This window comes from Necator americanus, chromosome IV (genome assembly GCF_031761385.1).
Source record: "Necator americanus strain Aroian chromosome IV, whole genome shotgun sequence".
Lineage (NCBI taxonomy): Eukaryota > Metazoa > Nematoda > Chromadorea > Rhabditida > Ancylostomatidae > Necator > Necator americanus.
In genome coordinates, this window is record NC_087374.1 from 3,617,724 (window position 1) to 3,643,612 (window position 25,889).

The window sequence follows — 25,889 nt, forward strand, 5'->3', positions numbered from 1 at the left end:
GATCCTGGTCCGTCAGTTGGACCGTAGCTTCTTTGATGGATGCGAATGCATTTTGCGCACAAATAAGCTTAAAGGCAGCTTACCACGAATCTGAGGTGGTGCGGATTTCAGGTGGAGTATCCGCATACGTGGTCATAGATTATGGAGACGGAGGTAGTTCCGCTCATCTCTCCCTGCATCACAGCAAACAACCGCCTCCAGAATGCTGTTTTGTACGACGTCACCTATTGCAGCGCTCCACTCATTGCGCCGCCTCCGCTCTGCGATTCGTCGAAAATCAACTAGGGCTGCCCTGATATGTAGTAGGAGACGCTACGCGTGCAAGAGTGGCGCGCTGCATTAGAAGGCATCGTCAGAAAACAAAACAGCATTCAGCGGGTGGCTACTTGCAGTGACTCAGGAAGAGATGAGTGGAACCACCCCGGTCTCCATAATCTACGACCCTGTATACGGATACTCCAACAGAAATCCGTACCACCCCAGATTCGTGGTATGCTGCCTTCAAACAACATTCTTGCTCTCTGTGATTATATGCTTGACTGACATTAAGATATCTCTTATCCATTTTCAGGACTACAGGATAAGCCAGATTACTTCCCATTTCTGACTGTTGTCGGCTAGCGATTGGGTACTAATAAGACTCTTTCACCACTTCAATCTACTCACAGTTAAACAAAAGAACATCTTCAAAAGGTTATCGTTCCCATCTTTTTTATTTATTTCATTTATTAATTCATTCTATTTATCCAATCGATCTTTCCACGTTCGGTAAGTTCGTGTATTCTAGAAAACATGACAGTCAGTGACGACAAATTAATAGAAATGGCTAAAGGTGTGATGAAACACGCCTATTGGTACGAGTAATTTGTTTTGCTTCAGATTTCCCAAAGCCAGGAACTCACCCTGAACGATCCTGTTTTTCAGCCCATATAGCAAATTTCCGGTTGGAGCTGCAATTTTAACAGCTGATAATACTGTAATAGTTGGAGGTGTGTGATATAATTGTTACATATGTGCATTATGAATACCAGAAATACCAGTTTTAGTAGGTGCTAGATGAGTACATATTTATCTTTAAATGGACTTCCTTCGATGAGCTCGCAAGAATTATTGAAGAATGCAAAATAATATCACCCAAAATACCATCAAGACGATGCATCTAGTCGCAAATACTGAGTATAGTCGGGTGAAAATGACATGAATCACGAGCGTAGTTGCGGTGCATTTGCGTACACGCTCGACACAGCGCGATGGAGGCAGCAGTTGTAACCGAGGTGAGACCGTCGCAAACAGCAGCGATGGGTGGTGCCAGCAAGGGTTTCACCACGCTCCTAGCCACTACGCACCACTGACGCGCCTCGAGTACGCAATTGCGTATGCGCTTGGTGTCGTTTTGACCCTACTATAATTCTCATCACCATCATTTTGCGAACTGATGATATCGTTATACACGTGCGCTATTACGATATTATTATTACGTGATCAGCGCATTAAACCAGCATATCACGAAATTGCATATTGTGGAAATTTGATAGAGAACATTAAGTTCGAGCTGAAGATTGCGAATGAGGTCAATTCTCCTTGATCGTATTGAAAAACGGCGTGGGAGGCGTTTATCCCTACGAGGCATGTGGGGAAGCGCCGCCTTTGTGCGCGCGTCGCGTCCACTAGCGAGCGGTCGGCAATCGATGGGGTCTCCTCGGCAGGCTATTCAAAAAAAACTAATGAATAGGTTGCTAAGAGGATCGGAGCGTGTGCAAGGATGGCGCGTTCTAGTGTATCTTGTGAGAATTGAGGGCGTTTCCCATGCCATTTTTCAGGACGATTAGGGGAATTGGATGGGGCTACGTTAATGCTTGTTATCTACACCCCTAATCCTATTTCCTCCGTGAGAGACCCCAACATCGTCAGTTTCGTGATGCGCTGTCTTTAAAGGTAACCTCCCACACAAAGAATGTGAGTTAGATTTCTATCAAATATTAAAATCAGTATCATTTAAAAAAATGAAGGAAAATGTTGGAACTTCTCGAATATTGTGGCGAATACTAGACGATGAGACTTTTATCATCAAAAATTCAACTACGCGAACTCTACCTTTACGCACACAGGCAAACTTTTCTGGAGTGGAAATTTTGAGCACTAGTATCCATGAAGTAACGGAATTCGACAGTGTTTTGTAGGAATTTTAGAACAACTTTGAGTTAAGGAAAATCATATCATAAAGGACTTCTACAAAACCTACCGCTTAATATATTTATTGTGTGGAAATAATGCACGCAACATTAATAAGCTCTTAAACTCATACGTGTTTATACTCCTACATTGAGTGTTACAGCAAACTGTGAGAACGCCTCCTACGGAGGAACGATCTGCGCCGAACGTAATGCGATTACCACCGCACTTTCTCGAGGATACCGAAAGTTCAAAGCGATCGCTGTCGGTAAGAATTCCAGTTTTTTCAGCTTCCTGTCAGATGCGTTTACTTCACAAAAGTTCTCAGATTCTCAGGTCACATATATTGAAGTTTGCGGCAACTTGGAGAGAGACTCCCTTAGATACCCCAGCTTCGTTGCGAAGGAGTTCGAGACTTGAGTATGAGGTTTACAGAGGGTTTCTCGAGCATAATGCGACCATGTACCTCGAAAGCGATTTGTGTTGGTATTCCTGGGCAGGACCGCCGTGCGCTTTGGACAGCGGGAGCCACTCTGGCGTTTCTCGGAGTTAACTTCTCCCTTTTAAAAAAGGGACCTAGAGGTCTCTAGAGTAACATCACTGCATCTACATCCGAAGCCAAGACGTCCTAAAAGGCATCACCCCACCAATCTGAGGTGGTACGGATTTCAGGTTGAGTATTCGTATACGGGATAGTAGATTATGGAGAGGGAGTGATTCCGTTCATTTCTTCCTAATTGCCGTAAAAAACAGCCCGGAAGATGCGGCGCCGCACAAGGCTGACGCGCTCCAGTCGAACTCGTTGTAGAAAACGGCGCGCCGAATCATCGAAACCGTATCGTTTACCTTAGTTTAACCTCAGATTCGTGGGGTGATGACTTTAAATCTATCACAGCGCATCCTAGCAGCAGAGGATGCCGAGTCCGTTACAGAGACTTTATATGACAAAATACGAATGATTCTGAATCACCTACCATTTTGTCTCAGTAACATTCGCTGTAATGTCTTCTCTATCATACTAGAACTAAGATTTTTTTAAAGAATCCCACTACCAACCTAGTGGACCTCTCCAGTAGATGTCAGAGAGCAGCCATGACGATGACTGAGGGTCAAAAAGTAATAGAAAAAGAAGATTACGACCAGTAGAATCGGTCCGCCACCTCGTAGAATAGCGTCGTTGATGAGATCAATGGCCCTGATCCAGAACGTCAGACATGTGGGATTAGAACTATGCGTATATCATCGTGGGACCCAAAAAATTAAGAGAATGAAAGTGAAGGATTAAAAGTTCGGTGATAGCTTTGGCGGCTGCATCCAGATGATGAAGGCAATGTAATTCTGTACAGGTATGTGTTGCTCGATCCTAACGTACCTCTCCGGATTTCTCCATCATTGTCTCTTTCCTTCTATTACGCTTCCTAGATCCTATTTTTAGAAATGGAAAATATGTACAACCCCTCAAATGTCTAACTACCTAGCAAATCACGTCATCTGATATAAGGCGCCTGTCTTTATCAGTACTGGAGTGATGTTCACATTATTCTGCGATAAAACCATTAGGAAAAAAAAGGGGAGACATTTATCCAACACTTTTAGATTACGGAGTCCTAGTGACATCAATTTCCTGGATGACTTTTTCCCTTTTTTTTTTGAACACTGTTTTCTCAGCACAGAAAGCGCACCAGTTTTATAGTCTCTTCTTAATTCTTATCTGATACCTGTGCACTTTTTCGCCTGGATACGAGTACTGCTACTGCGTAGGTCAAAGAAAAAGGGAATTAACACCACACCGAAGGGTACCCATTTGGCGAAGGGGAGTTGTGGAGAGATCACTCCTGAATTGCTTTAATCGAACTGCACTTAGGGTATAAAAGTCGTTCTTAGCTGTCAAATGGCTCGCCACGCGCCGCGTCCACGAGCGAACGGTCGGAGATCAATAATGTTCCCTCACCAACCTATTCAAATAAAACTAATGAATGTACTGCTGAGAAAACCGGAGCGTGGGAACCGCTTTCGTTCCTACGAGGTGCGTTCTCACGTACCTCGTAGGAACAAAAGCGGTTCCCACGCCGGTTTTCCGGACGATCATGGAGAGTTGAGCGAGGCCACTGCCATAGTCGTAATCTACACTCCGGACTCTATATTTTTCACAGGTTTCCGAACTGCGCCAGTTCGTGGTACACTGTCTTTAATGTTTAAGCGCATCAAAATTCGCTAATTCTTAAATACTCATTCTAGCATTCAGTTGTTTACAATTCCAGTTACACGACTTGAAGAACCAGCTAGTCCCTGTGGGATGTGTCGCCAATTTCTAATCGAATTCGGTGAATGCAGGGTAAGGGTTCCAGTGGAATCTTCGTTATTTATCAACTGTTATGTTTATTTAGTTCCTTGAAGGTTCTTATGGGATCCTCACGTGGCGGTGAAGTTACAGAGACGACCGTATCGGAGTTGCTACCGAACGCCTTCACCCCAGCAGCGCTTGAAAAAAACCGAGATGATGAAGAAAAAGAGACTTCCGAATAAATACAGTATCTGAGCAGTGTAACTCTTCTTAAAAACTGGAGAAAAAGGAAATCAACTGTTTACCTCAGAGCTCACTGAAAATAGCAATTTTCCATCAGGACTCCGTGACTGAATCTTAAAAAAAAAAACGACAAACCAGAGGGTTTGCTCTCATATCCTGCGTAATAATGGCAAAGTGTATCTACAATGTGGGACAGGTAAACGGGGAAAATTTGAATGCCGTAGTGATGCCCCTGTGGTGTTGGTATTCTGGTGGGCGTGACATCGTTCAATAAACAACTACTTGCCATTTAGTAATTTTAGATAAATAGATAACCCAATAAATCGGTTCACAACGTTCATTTACTGTGAAATCATTTTACAAAAGGGCGGGTGTAGTGAAGCGGTTAGAGGTTCCGCTTCCTGCACGATCGATCGGAGGTTCGAATCCGCCCTAGTGCTCACCAAGCCTTTCATCCCTCCGCGGTCGATAAATTGGTGCCAGACTTGTCTGGGAGAATAAAAGCACTGACTTGACACATCGGCTAGCCACCGCAAGTCATTGTATAGGCCAGATACACGTTCGTAAACCTTAAACGAATCTGAATTGAAGTGAACGTGGGGGCGCATTCCAAGCGGATTGATCAACGCCAGAAACTTCATCCTTTTTTTTTATCCATTTTACAAAAATGGTGATAGTATGATTGCTGCTCAAAGGGAAATCGGACGTAAGGGTGAAGCTTAGGTGAAAAGAGGTAAGGGTGAAAGGGTGAAACTTTAAATCACTGTTCATCACTCAATTCGGCAGACAGTTATTCGGTTCAGATTCAACACAGCTGCGTGTTTCCTTGCCGATGCTTGCTACTTGCAACTGGGGAGCGAAGTACTTCAGTGTTTTCTGGGGATTCGATATTTCGATGTTGATCCGATATTTTGATGTTCATTGCTGAGTACTTTGGCACCCTAGCGGTTTCTTTTCTTTTGGAGCTGATCCCGTCTCCTTGAAATTCATAACCCATGTATTGATGGCGCGGGAAGTTGGAACGCGGAAATGTCGTCCTAAATTGTAATGACACCGGAATTCCCGTTGAGAAGCAGTCGCACTATCATCAATTTACCATGCGGTACTCAACGTTGAACATCGAACGATTTAGTAATTTCAAAAAGCACATAAATTCAACAGGGTGGGAATTAAGACTCTTGGAAAATAAGAAAATATAGGTGGGCTATGAAAATTAGTGGCTTCCAATCACAACAGGTAGCAAGATGCCCTCATAAGAGTGAAATATCGAACACCAGAAAAGATTGGAACAGTTCGGGCCTCAATTACAAGGAGGCCACAACAATGGCACGCAGCAGCATTGAACCTAAACCGAGCAACTGTCCGCCGAATGTTTTACGGTACTTGCGGATGTCTGTAAGTGAAAACTCGATATGTAGCAAAGTTGAGCGCCGTTAAAGGCATCACCCCACGAATCTGACGTGGTACGGTTCTCAGGTGGAGTATTCGTATACGGAATAGTAGATTATGGAGAGGGGCTGATTCCGTCCATTTCTTCCTAATTGCCGTAAAAAACGGCCCGGAAGATGGGCGCGTACACAAGGCTGGCGCGCTCCAATCGAGCTCCTTGTGGAAAATAGTGGGCCGGAACGCTTGAAGCCGTATCTTCTGGGCCTTTTTCTGCGGCAATTAGGAAGAAATGGACGGAATCACCCCCTCTCCATAATATACTATCTCGTATACGAATACTCCACCGGAAATCCGTACCACTCCAGATTCATGGGGCGATGCCTTTAAGCACTACCACCATATGTGTAAAATGACTTCACAGTAAACGAACGTTGTGAACCGAAGCACTGGTTCATGATTAATAAACGGAAAGTAGTTATATACTGAAAGATGTCACTCCCATCTGTCTACCAACTCCCTAGTGCTGCCACTAGTACATTCAAAATTTCCCGTTTACCCTATACGACCCTGCAGCATACAATGCGTGCATTAGAAGTGTACTGTAGCAAAAATGTCTTTTTTAAATATACCGAACACAAAGTACATGAATGACGTGATAACCACAAGATTTTATTACATTCCAAGTATGGTATTCCTCATTTATATTGATAACGAATGAACAGAAGACGTCATTGGTCATTGTAAATCAAAGATAAGACGGACTTCCTGGAAAGTGATACGTTTTGCAATTTTGTCCAATCAGTCCTCATCTTTTCTGATTCTCGACAAAAGGAACGCGTCATGAGGGCTTCTTCGTCTTTTAACAGCTAGCTGAGCTTTTCGGTTCGTCTACTTATTTCGAAAACAATCCCGGATAGCTTGGATATTACCTCATCTATTGGCGATATTTTTTGCCATTTCTAACTTTACCACAAGGCATTTGTACTGTCTTTAATTTTTATGATATACTCTTGGAAGTTGCAGTTGTTTCCAAACATTAACTTCGGGATCCTCACCTTTGTCCTATTTTTCATTACATAATTCCTTGCTGTGGCGGATGTGGTGGAGTCTGTTAGACGTTCCGCTGTCTGCACGATTGATCAGAGGTTCGATTCCGCTCTAGTGCCAACGAAGCCCTTCATCCTTCCGGCGTCTATAAATTGGTGTCAGACTTGTCTGGGAAGATAAAAACACTAGTTTAACACACCGGCCAGCCACTGCAGGTCACTGTATAGGCCAGTTACGCGTTCGTGAAAATCAAACAATTCTGATTTCAAGAGAACGTGGTGGCGCATCGCAAGCGGATTGATTAACGCCAGACACTTTATCCACACACACTTTAATCCCTTACTGTAGTCGGGTCAAAATAACATGAAGCTCGATGAAGTTGCCTAAGCAGCTGCGCTCGAAGTGGTGTGATAGATCGTATCGGTTAGGATCGAAGGGGACCCTTGCTAGCACCACTCTTCCTTACAGTCCGCGATGGTCCCACATTGATACCAGTCGCTGCCTTCACTGCGCAGCTTCGAGCGCTGCCGCTTACTTAAAGGCATCACCTCACGAATCTGGGATGGTGCAAGTTAGAGGTGGGTTATGCCTATGAGTCGTAGATTATGGAGAGAAGGGTGATTCCGTGTTTTTCTTCCTAACTGCCGTGAAAAACGGCCCGGAAGATACGACTTCGAGGTTTCCGGCCCGCTTTTTTCTACAACGAGTTCGATTGGAGCGTGCCAGCTTTGTGCATGCGGTGCATCTTCCGGGCCGTTTTTTACGGCAATTAGGAAGGAATGGATGGAATCACCCTTCTCTCCATAATCTACGATCTCGTATACGAATACTCCTGAAATCCGTACCACCTCAGATTCGTGTGGTGATGCCTTTAAGAAACAATCTCACTCTCTAATTGTTTAGTGTTCCTTATCTCTGAAACATTTGTTTCATAGATGCATTAGTTTCTGCAACTACACTTCGAGGTTTGCTTGACTCAGAGCCAATATAATGGAAAAGCAAAAAAGTGGAACGGTGATTCAAAACGAGCCTGTTGACTCATCATTCAACGAATTCGAACTCTACGCGAAACCGCATACATCGTGCCTTAGACGTAGCATTGATTGTGCGAAAATGTGTCAATGTCGACGACATAAATATATTCACCACAATAAAAAATGACATGTGGTAAATCCTGTGTAAGTGTATACGTAACATAAACTATGAAGAAGGGGAACGCTAAATGCTAGTGACTATAAAACCTGTGACGTATCATTCCACTTGGGATGCGCCAACGCGTTTTATTGCAATTCGTAATCGTTGAGGTTTTGGAGCACGTGTTGTCCTGGCTATGCAATTACTTACGGGGGCAGTCGATGATGAAGTCAGTGTTCTCATCCTCTCAGACCAGTTTGGTACTTGTCGGTGACCTGAAGGGATGAAAAGTTTGGACTAGAGCGGCTTCGAACCATCGACTGTACGGGCACAGCGGACCTCTCACCGACTGCACTACACCCGCCCAGTAGCTATGACAAGTGGTAATAACAAAAAGAGCAGCAGAAACACTTTATCTTCGAATCATTCTAATCTTCAAATGGGTACTTCGAGGAAGGCAAATACTAGCGGAGGATGTTTCACACCCATGCCAATGCTCCATGCTGCAACATCCATGCTAGTTTTAAAATGTTGGATAGACTGGTCAAGAGATAAAAATGCATGCAGTTCTAGATATTGAAGGGGTAGACACTCGTTATCTAAGCTGATGGTGGTCGATAATTCCTCTCCTTCTTCCTTCCTCAAATTCAGCATACCACGAAATTGATGATGTGGAGATCTCACATGGGCAATATAGAGTTCGGGGTGTGGATTACGAGTACGAGCGAGTTCACGCTCAATTTCACCCTTCCCACAAATCCCCCTGAAAAACGGCTTGGGAAATGGCTCGCAGACGTGGCTGATGTACGAGCTTAGCACGTTATAAAATTTTGTAGCACTTTCTCACGCCGTTTTTCAGAACGATTAGGAATTGAGCGCAACATCGTCATTTTCGTGGGATGCTGCCTTTAAATGTGAAAGTGATGATTAGTTCGTCCGCACGTAAATGCATTCCAAACAATTGTCGTACTCCGACTTCTGTTCAATACAATAATATCATTTCCGGATATATAGGATTGTTGTTCGAATCCCATCCTCACACTGGTATTATGGCTTCTATTCTGACAATGATCAGATGTCTGCTGAATATCCGTAAACATCTTGGAAACAAAATGTTGAATTTACCTTCAAGAGCGTACCTGTTATCGCCTTTAGCGATTTCTGAAACTGCGTGAGTACATTCACGGTTTACGGAAATAAACTTATGAATAGCCCAGCCGTACAAAGCGTGCGTTTAGATGATGTTGAGCCAAATTTCTCCAACAGATCGTTGTAGCGGTTCTTCACAGCTAATGAAATTCAGCAACTCAGCATTAAGCAAACGGTGAATACAGATGTCGCAGTAATATGGACTGTGCGGCTCGTTGGAGTTCACTCGATATTGGTAGAGGTTGAGTGATCCAGAAAGTGACCCTTAACCCATACACTACGCGACGTCTTTTGCGTATCTAACGTCTGAGACAAGCCAATCGACTTTTACGAGCTAAATTTGCACTATATTCAAGGATAATCCCAAGAACACCCGGCTCCGTGCTCACCTCTTCAACACCGCCGTACTTCCTGCTTTGACCTATGCTTCGGAAACCTGGGTATTTCGCAAGCAGGAAGAAAACGCGGTGAGCGTCATTGAACGCGCAATTGAGAGAGTGATGCTAGAAGTATCCCGTTTCACGCAAGTGAGGGACGGGATTCGAAGTTCTCTCCTACGTCAGCGATCGAAGATTAGAGACGCCGCCGCGTTTGCCAAGGAAAGTAAAATAAGGTGGGCCGGACACGTGATGCGCTTTAATGACAACCGTTGGACCAGAGTCGTGAGCGACTGGGTTCCCCGCGATATTAAGCGCACTACAGGAAGACCGCCGACCCGATGGTCAGATTTCTTCACGAAGTCCTTGAAAGAAAAATATGATGCTCTTCGTGTCCCACGCGAAAGGAGGAACCACTGGGCTACTCTGGCACGCGATCGGGACAAATGGAAGAATTACTGGCGCCCGCTCGACCAGTTCGAAGATCAACGGGAGTCAAGGCGATCAATCCCAAAAATTAAGCACAGAGAATCTTTAAAAATTAGGAAATCTTGGGAAATGACCGTTGAAAAGGGTGCGGCTCCCCCTGAGCCTCATTGTTACACGTGACTAAAAAAAAGGGCGCTGTTGTCATAGAGTTAGATGTGTTCCATAAAAATCCTTGATTTCGCGGTTGTGTCTGTACCACCGATATGTTTCGCGCTATTAAACGCGCAAATGACATTCCTGCGATCAATCACATGTGTTAGGTGATTTCCGCACAAAATTCGCGGGATCCTTCACTATCTTTGATGTTTCTCCGAAAAAACGATGACTTCTCAGCGTCCTGGATCTTCTTCTGGGCACATGAAAGCTGAAACTAGTTTTGTCAGTTCACTTTTGCTGAAGTTTTGCTTGGGTGGGTGCTAGAGACTTAGCGTTTTCTATACCCTAATTGAACAGACCGGAGGATGGTTCAGTGGAATATTCATTATAGATATCGAGAAAGGTCCCAATGAAAGTGGACGACTTAATGAGTGAGCAGAGCGTTGTCTGTCGCACTCTTGGACGATACAAGTAGTTATGCCACCTAATAACCATAACCCCGCTAAACATATTCCAAGACATCACCTCACGAATCTGAGGTGGTACGGAATTCAGGTGGAGTATTCGTGTACGGGATAGCAGATTATGGAGAGGCGTGTGGTTCCGCCGATTCCTTCCTAATTGCCGTAAAAAACGGTCCGGAAGATGCGGCACCGCACAGGGCTGGCGCGCTCCAATCGAACTCCTTGTAGAAAATAGTGCGCCGGAACGCTCGAAACCGTATCTTCCGGGCAGTTTTCTACAGCAATTAGGAAGAAATGAACGGAATCATCCTCCTCCCCATAATCTACGACCCCGTATACGAATACTCCACCGGAAATCCGTACCACCTCAGATTCGTAGGGTGATGCCTTTAATACCAAGCCGTTTTTTGCGGTCACTGGGTCGATGATAGAATCGGGCTGATTAAGCATCACTCCGCTTCCCGCCTATCAACAGTCCGACTGAAGAATAGTCTGGATCTCCATGTATGATCAGAGAAACATCCAATCTCACAATATTTCAGATGAAAGGAGGGATCATTGAGGATTTAATGAAAAAAATCAACAACATCAATCATCCCCCTCTCTAGCTCTAACATTACTTTTTTTTACCTAAGCTCAGAATATTCGGTTGTTGGTTTTTTTTTCATTCAAAAATAAATGCATGACTAAAAAGGATTGGCAGGGCTTTTTGTTATTAAGAAGAGATTTTCCGCTGCGTAAGGTCCACTGTTCCGTTTTCTTTATTCTTTTTTTTCTAAATATAATAATTTCTTTCTTGATTTTCAAGTTATAGTAGAACAAATTCGGAGCACAAATGGGTGTATTTTATTTTTTGTCTTCAATCGAGGTGTTAAAGGCATCACTCCACGAATCTGAGGTGGTACGGTATTTCAGGTGGAGTACTTGTATACGGGATGGGAGACTATGAAGAGGGGGGTGGTTCCGTCCATTTATTCCTGATTGCCGTAAAAAACGGCCCGGAAAATACGGCTTCAGGCGTTCTGGCTCACTATTTTCTACAGGGAGTTCGACTGGAGTGCGCCATCCTTGTGCGGCGCCGCATCTCCACCTCAGATTCGTGGGTGATGCATTTAAAATCGTTTAACCTGTGAATTGTGATGTGTGCGAAGAAGGAGGCTAAAATTACCTCATCTCCTCGGTCATAGCACTTCAAAAGTTTTGGAAGTAGAATTCCTCTTTTTCGGTCTTCTTTTAGTCACAATACTACATCAGTTTAATCAATAGCGCACTTTCTGCTCTTGTTCTCCCTCTTGTTCGCTCTAAAATATTTCCTCCCATCACTGAACAAGTTATTCGATTCGGTTCATTTGATTTTTTAAGGCGTTTTCTCGTGTGTTTTGTCTTTTTTCTTTGAGTATTTTCCATGGCTTCGGTCTTTTTTTTCTGGTGTTTTTTGAAGTTCACTCGACTCGCATTCCGTATACAGCACAAATCTCACAAACAAAGAGGCAAAGAAAAAACAGACGATGTTAAAAAAGCCCTGGTTTGTCTTCCTGACATTGCATTTTAATGTGAATTTTAACAAAAAAAAGTAAAAGTGATGAAGAAATCAAAACATGCATTACTACGGAGTAGAAAATTCAATTTCGAACAAAGATTGTTCTAATACTTCTTTTTTCCTTTAGTTTTACGTAATTTTTGAAATTGGAAAAAAATTCTTAACTCATTCCTCAATCCAGCATTTCATTATTGTCATTCGGAGTAAAATATGACGCGAACTTAATGGAACTTTTCATGGAAGAGAAGTGTCAAGGGAACAAAAATTGAAAATTGAAAAAAACAAAAACTAAGAAAAACTAACTAGAAAAAACCAAAAAAAACCAAAAAGCGATAAAAACAAAAGAAACTGTACATATGATATGTTCTGCCTGTCACTGTCGTTGCGCAATAACCAGGTGATGAAAAGATGAAAAAACACTTACCTGGTACTGGGATTTCTCCATTTCTCTTTCTGATGTCCTTCAGTAAAGGAGATCCTTTGTAGATATCCCTTGAGAGGAGAATCTATCGCGCAACTTACGCACGTGACCGCGAAAAATTAAAATATTGCTGGTAACCACATCAAAGATCAGTGCGAATACAGATAATGCAATCGATTCAATCGTACGTCGTCTTCCATTTTTTTACTAGTAGATTTTCTGGTGGCTATATTTTTTGTTCGTTTTTTTTTGTTTGAAATCGGTCCGAAGAAGATTTTTCCCTCATAAAGAAATGGGTTTTTCGCGAAAGAATCAAAGGAATTTTTAGTCTTGTCTTTAGATTTTTCTAGAAGTTTTCAGGATTTCAGCAAGTTTTTGTGAAAGAAATTGAAAGAATCGGATCCGACCTTCACAATATATCTTCTTGGAAAAAGCTATGAGATCTAAAATGTTCTAAATAACATCCGGGTTCCTACATTAAACATTTTGTCCAGTTTTGAGAAATCACCGCTAATCATCTGAACATCCATCCCTTCCACGGGGATATATCCAAGGGATATGGGAGATTGCGGAAGTAAGAAAGTAACTAAGGAAATCCTGAGGAAATTCTCCTGTTTTGAAGCTTCGTCAAAATTAAATTGTAAAAATATATTTGAAACAGGGGCCCAACTGCTTTGGAATGGTATTTTCGATGTTTATTTTTTTCAAAATTTTGCCCATCCCTGTGGATTTCTACGGTATGCGACCGATTAATCCGTGTCAGAGACAGATTTTGGGGCAGCAGAAGTCAGTAGCAGTGTCGAAGGACGTTGCATGGAATGCATTGTTGCACTTATATAACTCAGGAATATTCCGTTCAAAGAACTGTTTTCTGGTTTTGGTCAAGCCTGGAAGAACTCTAATAACTTCCTGACCTTAAAGAGACCTTACCTACTACGAGGCTGTCAGTAAGAAAAAGGATGGAACTTAAAATTGAAACGGTGGATCGTTGCTATTTAATAAAGATTCTGTCCTTATAAGGTGGCTGCATTGTTTTGAAACAAAGTGTTGATTGCTTTATTCTTTTAAGGAGTCTATTTCGTATATGGGGTTACAGAACCCTAGAGTTCTAAGAGAATATCTGGCATTTTTAACTCTGACCTGTAATAACCGTGTTCTGATCTATGAAGTTGGAGTTACGGAACTCTTGACGAACCAAGGAACCTAACACTTCCGTACTTTGGTAGATCCTAGATTTCTGCAATTCCTAATAGAACAAAACGCTTTTATCGCCGCAGACGCTACGATGGTAGGTATACGGATGACCTTTTCGTTTCGTTCCGTGCTGGGCCTCCCCTATGATGCTGATGCTGCTGCGGCTGCAGCTACGCGCTCTCGCAGCAGCAGCCGTCGCCGCCGCCGCCGCCGCAGCCGTCTGACCGGTTCCCACGCTCGTTTCTGACGACAATGAACGAGCCGCGTTCCCACGCAAACAAAAAGCAAATGGGAGATGCCGAGCGTGCGAATTCCAACTTTTCTCGCCGATACACATGCTCTGCCTCTTCGTTCACACAGCCCCTCCCATCTTTCGTGGTCGACTCCTGCACAACCATCCATCGTTCGTTGCACTTCGTCACTCGCATCCCACAGCGTTGTCAACGGCTTCCCACGACGAATATTTTTCAGCGACTGCCGCTGCTGCTGCTGCTTCAGCTAACTCTTTCTTTTTGATACGTTGTACAGTTATGCGTACAAAATATCTTTTGAAATCTCTGTACCTGGAAAGAAAGAAACATTTTACGACATTTCTTTCATATATCGCAAAAATTTCCAGTATTTTTTGGTATTTTTTTTGGTACGGTGGTAATTTCGAAATATGAATGTTGAATATAGTAGTGGCAGCTCATAACAGAATGCTGAAAACACCTCCCTAACCATGTGATCAAACTATATCCAAGAATTTGAGCTATATCCATGAACGTGAACAAAGAGATATTATATCAGAGAACATTTTAGTAATACCCAAAAAAAAAAGTCAATGCAAGCCGGCGAAAACGTGTTAATCACCATATTTTTGGTGTTTTATGCTATTTCCTCCCCTTCAGATCCATAAATCTTCGAAAACTTCTGTCAACTTCTTAAATACTCTGTAAAAATTTGTTATATTCGTTTTTCATTTCCTAACCTATGTTACTAATCAGTTTACTGTTTCTCAACCGCAGATTTCCAATCCATAAACATGCCCAATGGGTCCTCGGCCATATTTCAAGAGTGTTCATATCTTGTAATCTTGTAATTGCGTACAATACAGTTGTTCATGCAGTTCATTCCTTCATATTTTGAAGAAAAAAAAAGAGATGAGGGAATAATATATGCTTCAATTCCACACAAATGTGTTCCTGAAACTCATCAACTACTATTTCATCCTCTAACGGCGGTTTATTTCCTGCAACCCGTCCACATTATCTCAACAGTCGTCATTGTCTCGGATGCAAAACTATTCCGCTATCACGTGAACATGTCCAGATTTTTTTCTCGCCAATGATTCACCAACATCTTGTCAACTAAGCCGAATTAGTGCAAGTATACCAAGAAAGAGGGAAAAAGCCGCTCAATGCGTACTCATTCTCTGATTACACTCTTGCTACAACCTACAGTATCAAACATTTCACTTCCACATTGTGCCAGCGAAACGAAACCGTTGAAAATAAGGAGTTCGGGATGTATATCAGACTAGTATGAGCGCTATCACACTCAATTCCTTCTTGATGTCTCGAAAAAACGGCGTGAGAAATGGCATCTGTGGTCGAATTTTCCCACGAAACAACTAATGACATCTCTCGTACACGAACGCAGGCCTATTCGCAGCGAGCGAGACAGCACCAGCAGCCCGCTGATTGTCTCCGCTTGCTGATAGACTGCGCCCGCAAATGCGGCACGTTACTAGGTGCTTCGTAGGAGAATTCGATCCCCGAGTCCGTTTCCCACGCCGTTTTTCAGGGCAATTACGAGAAGTTGAGTGTGATTGCGCTCATATTTGTTTTCTCCATCTCTACTACCCTGTCTTTTCGTGTAGAGATCCCAACATGTTCAATTTTATGGCATGGTGTCTTTAAAATAACGAGAAAGACAATATTTTCAGTGACTTTTAATGTACCCCACACAATACTCATGTGCTTATCCTTTGTTGTAAATAAGTTGTCCTAAAGAGCAACTGTTTGTATTTTCCTGTTTGCTCAGTTACAGAATGTCGGAATACATGAAACAAATAATTAATGACTGATAATTAGTGACTTCCTTGTTATCCTTCATTTAAAACTGTTTTGTGCTCTTAAGTTTCTCCAAGAAAAGGCTGAGCTCAAACAAAGTTCCTCTGTCTGTTCTTGGAGAACAGCGGTTGTCCTGAAGGTGCACTTTTACTATACTTAGAAGGAGAAAAGAAAAAATGAAAAGCAAACACTGCATCTCGAGCAGACTTTGTCCAAAGCCCGTCTACTACTTTTCTTCTGCGCCTCACAGGAAACCCCCTCCAATCTCATCCACCTAATTTTTCTCACTTCGTGACCGAACTCTCTGAGTAAAGTTAATGTGAAATTATGCACACCATCATAGGAGTTTCTCAATCCTCTCATGCTCAGTGTGTTCTGATGGTGAGAGCTACGCCATTAACACACAAGGATGCAATGTACCAGGTCAACTTTTTAAACTCGTAAAATCGCGAACGAAAGAAATGTTTGACCGCCAACTGAGGGTCACATCATAGGAAACTTATGAGAAATGAGGTGTGAGTTTTGAAAAAAGGTATAGGAGCGTTGGAACACATTCTATCACTATCGTCACATTATTATAATATTATTATTATTTTATTATTATATGATTGTATTACAATACATAATATGCACCATACGTTATGCATATTAAACGTATATTATTATATATTATAAATATTATACATTATACATATTAAACATACCACATATATTATTATACATTATACATATTACATATATTATTGTATATTATAGGGTAGATGTAGCGCAGTCGGTTAGAAGTTCCGCTGTCTGCACGATCAGTCGGAGGTTTGGATCCGCCCTAGTGCTCAGCAAGCCTTTCATCCCTCCGGGATCGACAAATTGGTGCCAGACTTGTCTGGGAGGATAAAAACACTGACTTGACACATCGGCTAGCCCCCGCAAGTCATTGTGGAGGCCAGTTACACGTTCGTGAACCTCAAACGATTCTGGACTGAAGTGAACGTGGGGCGCATCCCGAGCGGATTGATTAACGCCAGACACTTTATTCTTATTATATAGTATACATAATACATATTATACATATTACATATATTATTATATCTTATTAAAAGGATAAAAGGATAAAGTCACTGGCGTATCAATCCACTTGGGACGCACCGACGCGTTTCACTGGAATTTGTAATCGATGAGGTTTTGGAACGCGTGTTCGCCTATACAATGACCTGCGGGGGCCAGCCGATGATCGAGTCAGGGTTTTTATCCTCCCAGACAAGTCTGGTACCAATTTATCGACCCCGGAGGGATGTAGGGCTTGGTTTGCACCAGGGCGGTTTCGAACTCTCGACTGTGTGGCTACAACGGACCTCTAACCGATTGCGCCATATCCAGCCCTTTATGTATATTATTATATGTTATACATTTTATACATATTAGATATAGGAGGGTTAAAATGACATGAAGCACGGTGCAGTTGCGTAAGCCCTGCGCTCGAAGCGGTGCGGTGGAGACAGCGGTTGGAATCGAGGTGGGACCATGGGGAACTGCAGCGAAGAATGGTGTCAGCAAGCCCCCCCCCCCCCCCCCTAGATTCTAACCGCTACGCTCCACCGCTCCGCTTCCAACGCAACTATTTATGTAACTGCACCAAGATTCATTTCATTTTTTCATTTTTTTTTAATATTTATTATTGTATATTATACATATTATGCATCATATATTAAACATCATACGTATTATACACTATGGGTATTGTACATTTTACATATGTTATTATATAGTATACATACTATACTCTTTACATATTATAGAAGATATTATCGTATTATCCGTGAAATATCGTGTGTTCAGGAAGGTTAATGTCGAGCTTTTAGTGTAAATTTAATAATATCGACGTGAATGCGGAAGAAATACGTTCTGAAGATGTTGCTTATGCTCAGTAATTGAATGACGCACTAAATTCTTTCCGTCGCCGAAAAAAAAAAGAACTGTGCATGCAGGCAACGCCCTCACTCTCTGTATTGTTCTCTGCTTTTCCCCCCTCCTAATCGCTGCAATTCCTCATGACATGACAAGTGATAAGCGTCTGCTAAGAATTTTCTATTGGTGGTTTTCCTGAGATTTTTCTAAATTTTCATTGCGTTTGTATGAGCTTTAAATCCAAAGGCTTGCTAGTATTCCTGAAGTAATTATTGCCTTTGCGCCTTTCTTGGAAGAACATCCAGAACATCCAACTGTTTGACCTCGTTCAGTGCTACTTCTTCTAATTGACAATCATTTGTGTCACCATAAAACTGATATTTTTGTGATTTATCCGAATAAAAACACTTCTGATCCTGTTTTGAGATAAGGATTCGTCTTTAGAGTTCAGTAAAGCATGTTATTAATTCATTTACATTATTATATCTTACATTTCCCTTCTCTACGTCTTTCCTGTCCCCCCGTGATAAAGAAATGATGGTGTTTGAGGTAAAATTGCGGCATTTGCAGGGAAAGACTGCAGAAATGAGACTTTCATGCGCCCTTGTTCTCATCCTTCGATCCTTACTCACCTTTGCGTGTTCTCCTCTTCCTCATCCTAACCGATAAAACCGTGATGTCTTTCTGTTCAGGACCACGTGAAAGCATAGAACCGGATATTTTACGGTTGAAAATGCAAAAAGTGCTGTATTGCGTCTTGACTTTACGGCGGCGTACCGCGAATCTGACGCGGTGAAGGAAACCGCAGAAAAATTTGGAGTTGGGTTGTAAATTGCAGGACCAAGAGTGGTTCGCCCATCTCTTCCCGATCGTCGTAAGAAATGGCGTGAAAGATGACATTTTTAAGACGATTCCAGTTGTAACGCGCCACCCTCGCGCACGCGTCGCATCCACTTGCGAGCGGTCGAAGACCAATGATGTCTTCTTCCAGATTATTCAAATTAAACCAATGATTAATCAATGAATGCTAAGGGGACCGGAACTTGTGCATAGAGGAGCATTCTACCGTACTTCGTAATAACCAAAGCGTTTCCCACGTCGTTTCTTACGACGATGAGATAGAGATGAGGGAACCACCCCTGATTCCCACAATCGACAACCTCATCTCTAGCTTTTTCCGCTGAGTCCCACACCACATCAGATTCGTGGTATGCTTCCTTTAAAGGCGTCATAGCATGGAAATGGCTGCCGTTAAGATCTCTCAACGATTAGACAGGAGCAGGAGTGTAATCCACGAATGTGACGGCAGGAGTTCACCAACTGCAAAATCGTGGACACGTTGCCGATTACCCTCCCTCTATCATCTGTATTAAGTTGTATCGTTGGCGAGATAGAATCGTACAAGCTTGTTTGACGCAGCTTTTTCTGGGATTACTACTGAGCGAATTGAGAAGTGATCACCAGTAGTACTCGTGAACTACACTCCTACATCTTTTTGTTCATTGAGAGATCCAAACATTGTCAACCTTGTGATACGCTGCCTTCAAGGAGCGACTATTGTGTTAAACTGTCTTTTCTAGTGTAGTGTTTGTCTGTCATCAAGAAGTGTAGTGGGGCGGTGTGGGGAGCGGCAATGATCGAGCACAGCCGAGTACGTAACTGCACCGAGTTTCATGTCGTTTTGACCCGACTATAGTACCGAAATTCCCAGCGACGCCTCAAGGACGACACAGACGTGCAGTCAAAGCGGCGTGGCTTGTGACAATGGAGCAACCGTCACTGTCAATTTGGAAGGAATCAGTTAAGAGGGCGGGTATAGCGCAGTCGGTAATAGTTTCCGCTGTCTACACTATCGAATCGATTGAAGGTTCGAGTCCGCCCTAGTGCTCACCAAACCTTTTATCCCTTCGGGGTCGATAAATTGGTACCAGACTTGTCTGGGAGGATGAAAACACTGACTTGAAACATCGGCTGGCCAACGCAAGTCATTGTTCGTTGTCACGTTCGTAAACCTCAAACGATTCTGAATTGAAGTGAACGTGATGGCGCATCCCAAGCAGATTGATTAACGCCAGACACTTTATCCTTATCCTATATCGATTAGGGATCTGAGGTGTGCTCTTTAGTTCAAATGGTGATCTGGCAATATGGTTCTTACCATAACTCTGTGGTACTATACAAGCCACTGGTACTCCCCTTTGCCAGGTTGTGGCATCTTCTTCGCCCTTGGTTACTTTCTTTCAAATTCTGCAACAGGAAAACACGTATACTAATCTATTTATTTATTCTAATGCATCAGGAAACTCCAAAATGAGAGAAAATAAACAAGAACAACAACTGCTTGCGATTCTCTATCACGCTTCAAGAGGAAATGGTTGCAGTGGTTGAAATCGCAGTCGAAAGGCTGCCGCACACTGGAAAATTCTGGAATTTGGTGTGCTACCCGGATACATTTCGGCCACTTCAAGCCACCTTATCCTTCGAAAATTCACATGGGGTTCTTATAAGAGGAATCTACGGAAAACAATGAACGTTCAAATATGATCGCATTCAAATAAATCGTTCAAACAAATCGAACAACTTCGTTATTTATGTATATCACAAAGCTTTAAATTAGGAAATTAGGAAACTAATGTATCCATTTGGTTCTGGTACGTTCTGCTGCCACAATCATTCATAAAGCAATAGGAAATAATCGCTACCTCTCTTTCTTTTTAATACCTTTCTATTAATTCCATTTCCAACTTCTTTAAAATCAGAACGAAACTTAAAACTTGAAAACGACTGCGTTTCAACACCGGCGATAGGAAATCACACTACGATTGTTCAGAGAACAATAGTGCAGCGATGCACGTGTTTTACCGCACGTTTAACCGTGCAGCCGTCCGTCATTTTAAAATTTTATCCATATTTGTTTTTCACTTATACGATAAGCTCAGATTTCATTTCTGTTGAAAGAAGAGTATTTGTGAAAGAAGGCTGTAGCCGGATGATGGGAATTCGTTTTGGACATGATTGAAATCTTGGACATCCGTGATTTCCGTCAATATTTGTCTTGTGGTTTTTGTTTAGTGTACGTTATTTCTATTAGGTTTAGTCGCCACCATCGTCAAACTGTATCCGTACTCAACCAGAAGTCATATTTCTGGGCTCGGCTGGGATGTGGCAAAGCCCTCTTTCTGCCGCCATAGCTGCAACTCAAGCACAGGCGAACACTAACCTCCTGCAGCAGGTACGGCTTCTTTCATCTTTTTTTTTTTCTCTTTCGCTATCAGCTAAGTTTCCAACCATATCAATATTTGACATTCGAACGGGAGCAAACAAATCTGTTGCTCTTGATCCTTGTTTTGTTTTGGTCTTATAAATAATCACCATTAGACAAAGATGCAGCGCCTATCCATACTTATTGGGAGATTTTTTTTCTCGAAATTCTCAGTTTTTACAGAGAAATCCAAGAAATTTCGGGGAAATGTGAGGGCGGAAACGCTCTAACTTACTTTTTTCTCTTAGTAGCTTTAGCTTACATGTCATAGACCCTCTAAGACTAACGCTTAGCCCTTAGGCCCCGATTGATTCAGTTATTTACTTCAAGAAGTAAAGGACGCCACTGAATGACCCACACAATTACATTTTACCCGAAATTTCTCACATATCAGCTATCTGTTCAGTTATTATCAGGCAGATATTGATTTGACGATTTAAGAGGTCTAAAAACTAGATTTGCAAAGAGAAGTTTATCATTTTTATTGTTTTGCGAAGAAAACAGATTCTGCAGCATCGTTTTGAAGGATGTCAGAGTTCCCACGAGTTTTGGGATTTTAGTTGAGCTCAGTAGCGATGACCTTTCATTCCTGGTACTTCGATACTTCAGCACGACTGCTATGTTGAGTCTGCCCATTTTACAACTACGTTTTGTTTTATGTCAACGAATTTGTGGCTGGCCTCTTTGGGTGAATTGTGCTTGTCGCTAAACAGCATGTTATTATTGAAATTAGAACTGTTCGTAGTTTACGCTAGTAGTTAATACTAGCTTAAAAGCATAATGAGAAGTGATTTACCTCAATTTCGCATTTCAGAATAGATTTAGGGGCTATTGAAGTCAGGTACTGACGTTTAATAGGCAGATTACTCTACTTGAAGCAAAGTTTCTCGTTCTTTCTTTTTCTTTTCACAAACGTTCCTTACCAGATCCTTAATAACTGCAATTAATACTGTAATGGATTATCATTAGAATAATAAAATGGCCTGTTTTAAGATATTAGAGTCATCATAATGAGGAAATTCTTGATGTTGAGTTCTTCGCAGTTGTAGATGGAGACCTGGATTTCTTTTACAAGTACCAAAATTAAAACGCAAAACACCATCTACAAATCCAGGAATTAAATTGTTCGAAAACACCATAGCCTTTAATTTTCCCAACAAGGCAACTCTACAGAATAAGAATGACGAAGCGAACCCTTACGAAGTGGATTTCACCCCCCGTAGGGATGTAAAGAGTAGATCTTTTGAATAATCTCTTACTTTATCCCCTTTCATTTTCTGCCGTTTCTGAGAACTACGACCAAAACATTACTTACTGATAGGAAGCACCCAAAATCACAATTTCTCGAAACACTACCTCTAAACAGGTCTCCACAATATGCAATAAATTGAAGCGTACAGCGCTCCATTGGTATGGTGCATAAATTTTCTCTTATCATTATTAATTGTCTATTTTTTTAGTACAAATAAATGTTAGATCTTATGTATTACTGGAACGGACACACCTTCTTTATCTGTACGTTGATTTAAAGTGGGGGAATATAAATCCACATATCCTGGATGAGTTTAACGTTGCAAGTGTCATTCATACCATCACAGTTGAAGAGCTGTTGTCTCAGCCAGTACGCTTCAAAATGCCCTCAGGTACGTAGACTTGAGCGTTGACCATACCCAGCTTCTTTTGTGGTTTCTATTTGATGAATACAAGTATTTCATTCTTTCGTTCTTTTCATTTTCCTAAGGAGTGAACACTAACTTCCTGCAACAGGTACAGCTTATTGTATTTCTTTTCCTATCATCTTTTACGAAAATGGGCTACTTCCTCATAGGAATACTTCCTCTTTCCTCACATGCGGTAGGTCATGACTGGGTATTTTTGTTTATTTGCGCCTTGGGATGGCGACGTTCGCTTTTGTGGCTGCAAGTTAAAACTGTAGTATGGGTTTAACAACTTTGCGGGAGGAGATGGTCCATACAGAGTAGATAAATTGACTGTTACTGTTTTCGAGACGTTTTTCATGGATAGTTTATGTGCGTACGTCAAACGTGTCAGGTTGTCTAAACCATAGTCACGCTTGATGCGGTTCGTGTATGAGAACGTCTCTCCTCGCACTAACTGGCTGTTATTAACTCGGTTAGCGTTCCATGAATTCGTGGCCTTGGTGCAGTTAAAACTGCTTTGTCATGATTTTGTTCTTCTTCTTTGCTGCTTATAAATCTTTTCAGATTTAAAATGTACTTAGTAAATGTTGCTTAAAGCACGCGTGAAATATCCTGGGTAGAGGCATTTTCTCGTTTGCGGAATCCAAAAGGGGAGTTCCTTCTCCCAGTCCACGCCTTACCACTAACTCACCAACTTTCTCAAACGTCAGAAGTAAATAACTGCACTCCGCTTTGGAATTTTACCTATCTTCCGTTTTCCCTGTGGTTGTAAGCATGTTCTAAATTGCTCGATTTTACATTTTTTTAAAATCCACATTCATGGACGTAACATTACAGATTTCAATGTTGCAAAACCTACATCATCAGCCACAGTCGTCGTCCAATTACCTGCAAGCAACTGTTGCTTCACCGCATGTCGCTAACAATACAACAGTGAAGCAAGAACCATCTGATGTTCGACTCGTCCCGCGTTCTACGACAGTCTCAGCCAGCAACGGGTCTTCTTCGCAAGCTCACACTTCTTCCCTGTACACTACGAGTAATCTTCCGTCGGTAACAGTCAGTTTGTTCTTCCTTTTCAATTGGTTTTTGTTTGGATCTTTCACTTTTTCCTCTTCTCCCTCCTTGTCTTCGTGCATTGATTGCTGGATAGTTCCGTTATACATAAGTACATATGTTCTTGCAAATGAACAAATGATGCAAATTCTTGCAAATGCATTTTGACACCGAAGGATGCATATACAAGCTAATTTCTTGTTTGAAATTGGGTTTGGGAAGCTCACGACGTAGAGATGTAACTGGATTGAATTTTTGTTTGGTTTTTTTTAAATTTCTTACTTCGTTTTTGGATAAAAATAAGGAGATCTTTTTATACAAAAACGGAACTTTTTATCTGAGTTTTCTGTGATATTTGGCAGTCTCACAAAGCAATTTAATTCGATAATAGTACGTCGGCAAGTTTTTTTTTTTTCGCTATTTAATTTTTCTGAGTAGTGAATACGCATCAGTTCGTGAATGTTGAATTTCTTGCTGTTGTAGGAGTTTTACGGCTCATGATTTATTCCTTGCTGTCTTGTGTCGAACGGCAGATCTGTGTTTATTTCTTAGTCTTGCGTTAACTGCGATTTTTGGTTTTATTTGTTTTTCCTTGGCCAATTTGCCAACTGATTGCAGTTGTGAACTGTTGAACGGAACACAGTTCCAACATTTTAAATCTCATGTGGCTGTAAAATCTTAAACTGAATATCGCACGTGGTTACTTAAATGTATTTTAAATTCCTGCTCGATCAGTAATTCGCAACGGAATAATTATTAATGAATTCCTTTAAAAACGCTGTAGTCCTTTTTCCGGGAAGAATTCTGGAGTGAAGAGAGTATTAGGTAGAAACACAATAAGAAAGAATGGTGGAAAAATTAAGTGGGAGGGGGGGGGACTATTAGGAGATTTCGCAGTGTTCCAGTGTTCCATGCTATGTATTTGCTATGTAATTGCTTTTCACTTATATTTCAGCAAGCTACAATTAAAGAATGGTTCAGGACATGTCTTAACAAATAGATAATGCCTACAAATCCTGGAAAAACTAGCTTCTTGCTGGTTCAAATTAAACATAATAGTATATCAATGCAACTTTCAACGTTTCCATGTGCCATATCTTCTCCTTTTTTTCTCGAAGTTGAGAATTGTTCAAATTCCGCTCAAAGATAGGAAAGGAAGCATTTCGGGCGTAAATTTTTAAAGGTAGAAGATGCTAAAGTTTTAGTTAACACGAGTTCTTGAGTTTTCGATGCGTGTGGTCATCTTCTTTGTACTCAGTACAGAATCTGGACAAGATTACACCTGTCGCCTAAAATTTGTATGAGAATATTCACCTTTTTGCGTGTAGGAATGTCCTAGCGTTACAGAAAAATAAAAAGAAAACGTGGGAAAAGCAAATTTGCAGACTTCTTGTGGGTAGATCAGCGCGATAAATCAAGAACGAAAGTGGGTACCATTATAGAAGTAGAAACTAACGAATAATTATTCTGTCTAAGTCATAGATAGTCGGAGCTGGTGCTCCGACCCCCTTCACTTTTGAACGGTTGGCTAAGGGCTCCTCATCACTTGAGCTGCGCCTTATTAGCTAGACCCCTCTCACCTGAGGAGGGTCAAGCTCTTCTCCATCGCACCTATAGTCTAAGTTTTCATAATAGATATGTTCGATTCTTTGTGTGAGGTACACAGGTTCTGCTGATGACTTCATTTATCATTTTTGTTATCGTCCATTTGGCCTAAGTGAATGACAAAAGATAGGCAAACATGAATGGGATAACGTTTTGCGTAGAATAGCAGTAAGTAGTGCGATTCGTTTCTTTTGTAGAGAGCGGAATTTTTCGTGTGTCTTTCCATTTGCGAAAACGAACAATTAGTTACTGATATATTGTGGTTTTTGAGTTGATAGAAAGTATCCCAATTGATTGTTTGTCGCTGGGCGACTTGTGCATTATAGTATACTTTAATATTATTATTATTA

General features: G+C 41.7%; 2 protein-coding genes across 4 annotated transcripts in view; both read left to right on the plus strand.

Annotated features, from left to right (window-relative positions):
* Positions 1–406: 406 nt before the first annotated feature.
* RB195_000311 (uncharacterized protein) lies at positions 407–4,698 on the plus strand (the record flags this gene model as incomplete). Of its 2 annotated transcripts, XM_064196568.1 has the most annotated exons (7): positions 407–490; positions 669–693; positions 788–854; positions 925–989; positions 2,336–2,440; positions 4,434–4,507; positions 4,570–4,698. In XM_064196568.1, the coding sequence occupies 7 exons, from the start codon at positions 407–409 to the stop codon at positions 4,696–4,698; spliced, it is 549 nt and encodes a 182-aa protein (XP_064052448.1). The 2 variants fall into 2 exon arrangements, with proteins under 2 accessions (XP_064052448.1, XP_064052449.1); XM_064196567.1 differs by lacking the exons at positions 407–490; positions 669–693 and having other exon boundaries at positions 793–854.
* A 16,417-nt stretch (positions 4,699–21,115) lies between these two features.
* The window catches only part of RB195_000312 (uncharacterized protein), a gene marked incomplete at both ends in the record, with an annotated part of 33,672 nt that continues 28,898 nt past the window's right edge, over positions 21,116–25,889 (plus strand). For both annotated transcript variants that reach the window (XM_064196571.1, XM_064196569.1), the window contains 2 exons: positions 21,116–21,187; positions 23,716–23,937. In XM_064196571.1, the coding sequence (XP_064052450.1) occupies positions 21,116–21,187; positions 23,716–23,937 (294 nt within the window). The remainder of the gene's footprint in view (positions 21,188–23,715; positions 23,938–25,889) is intronic.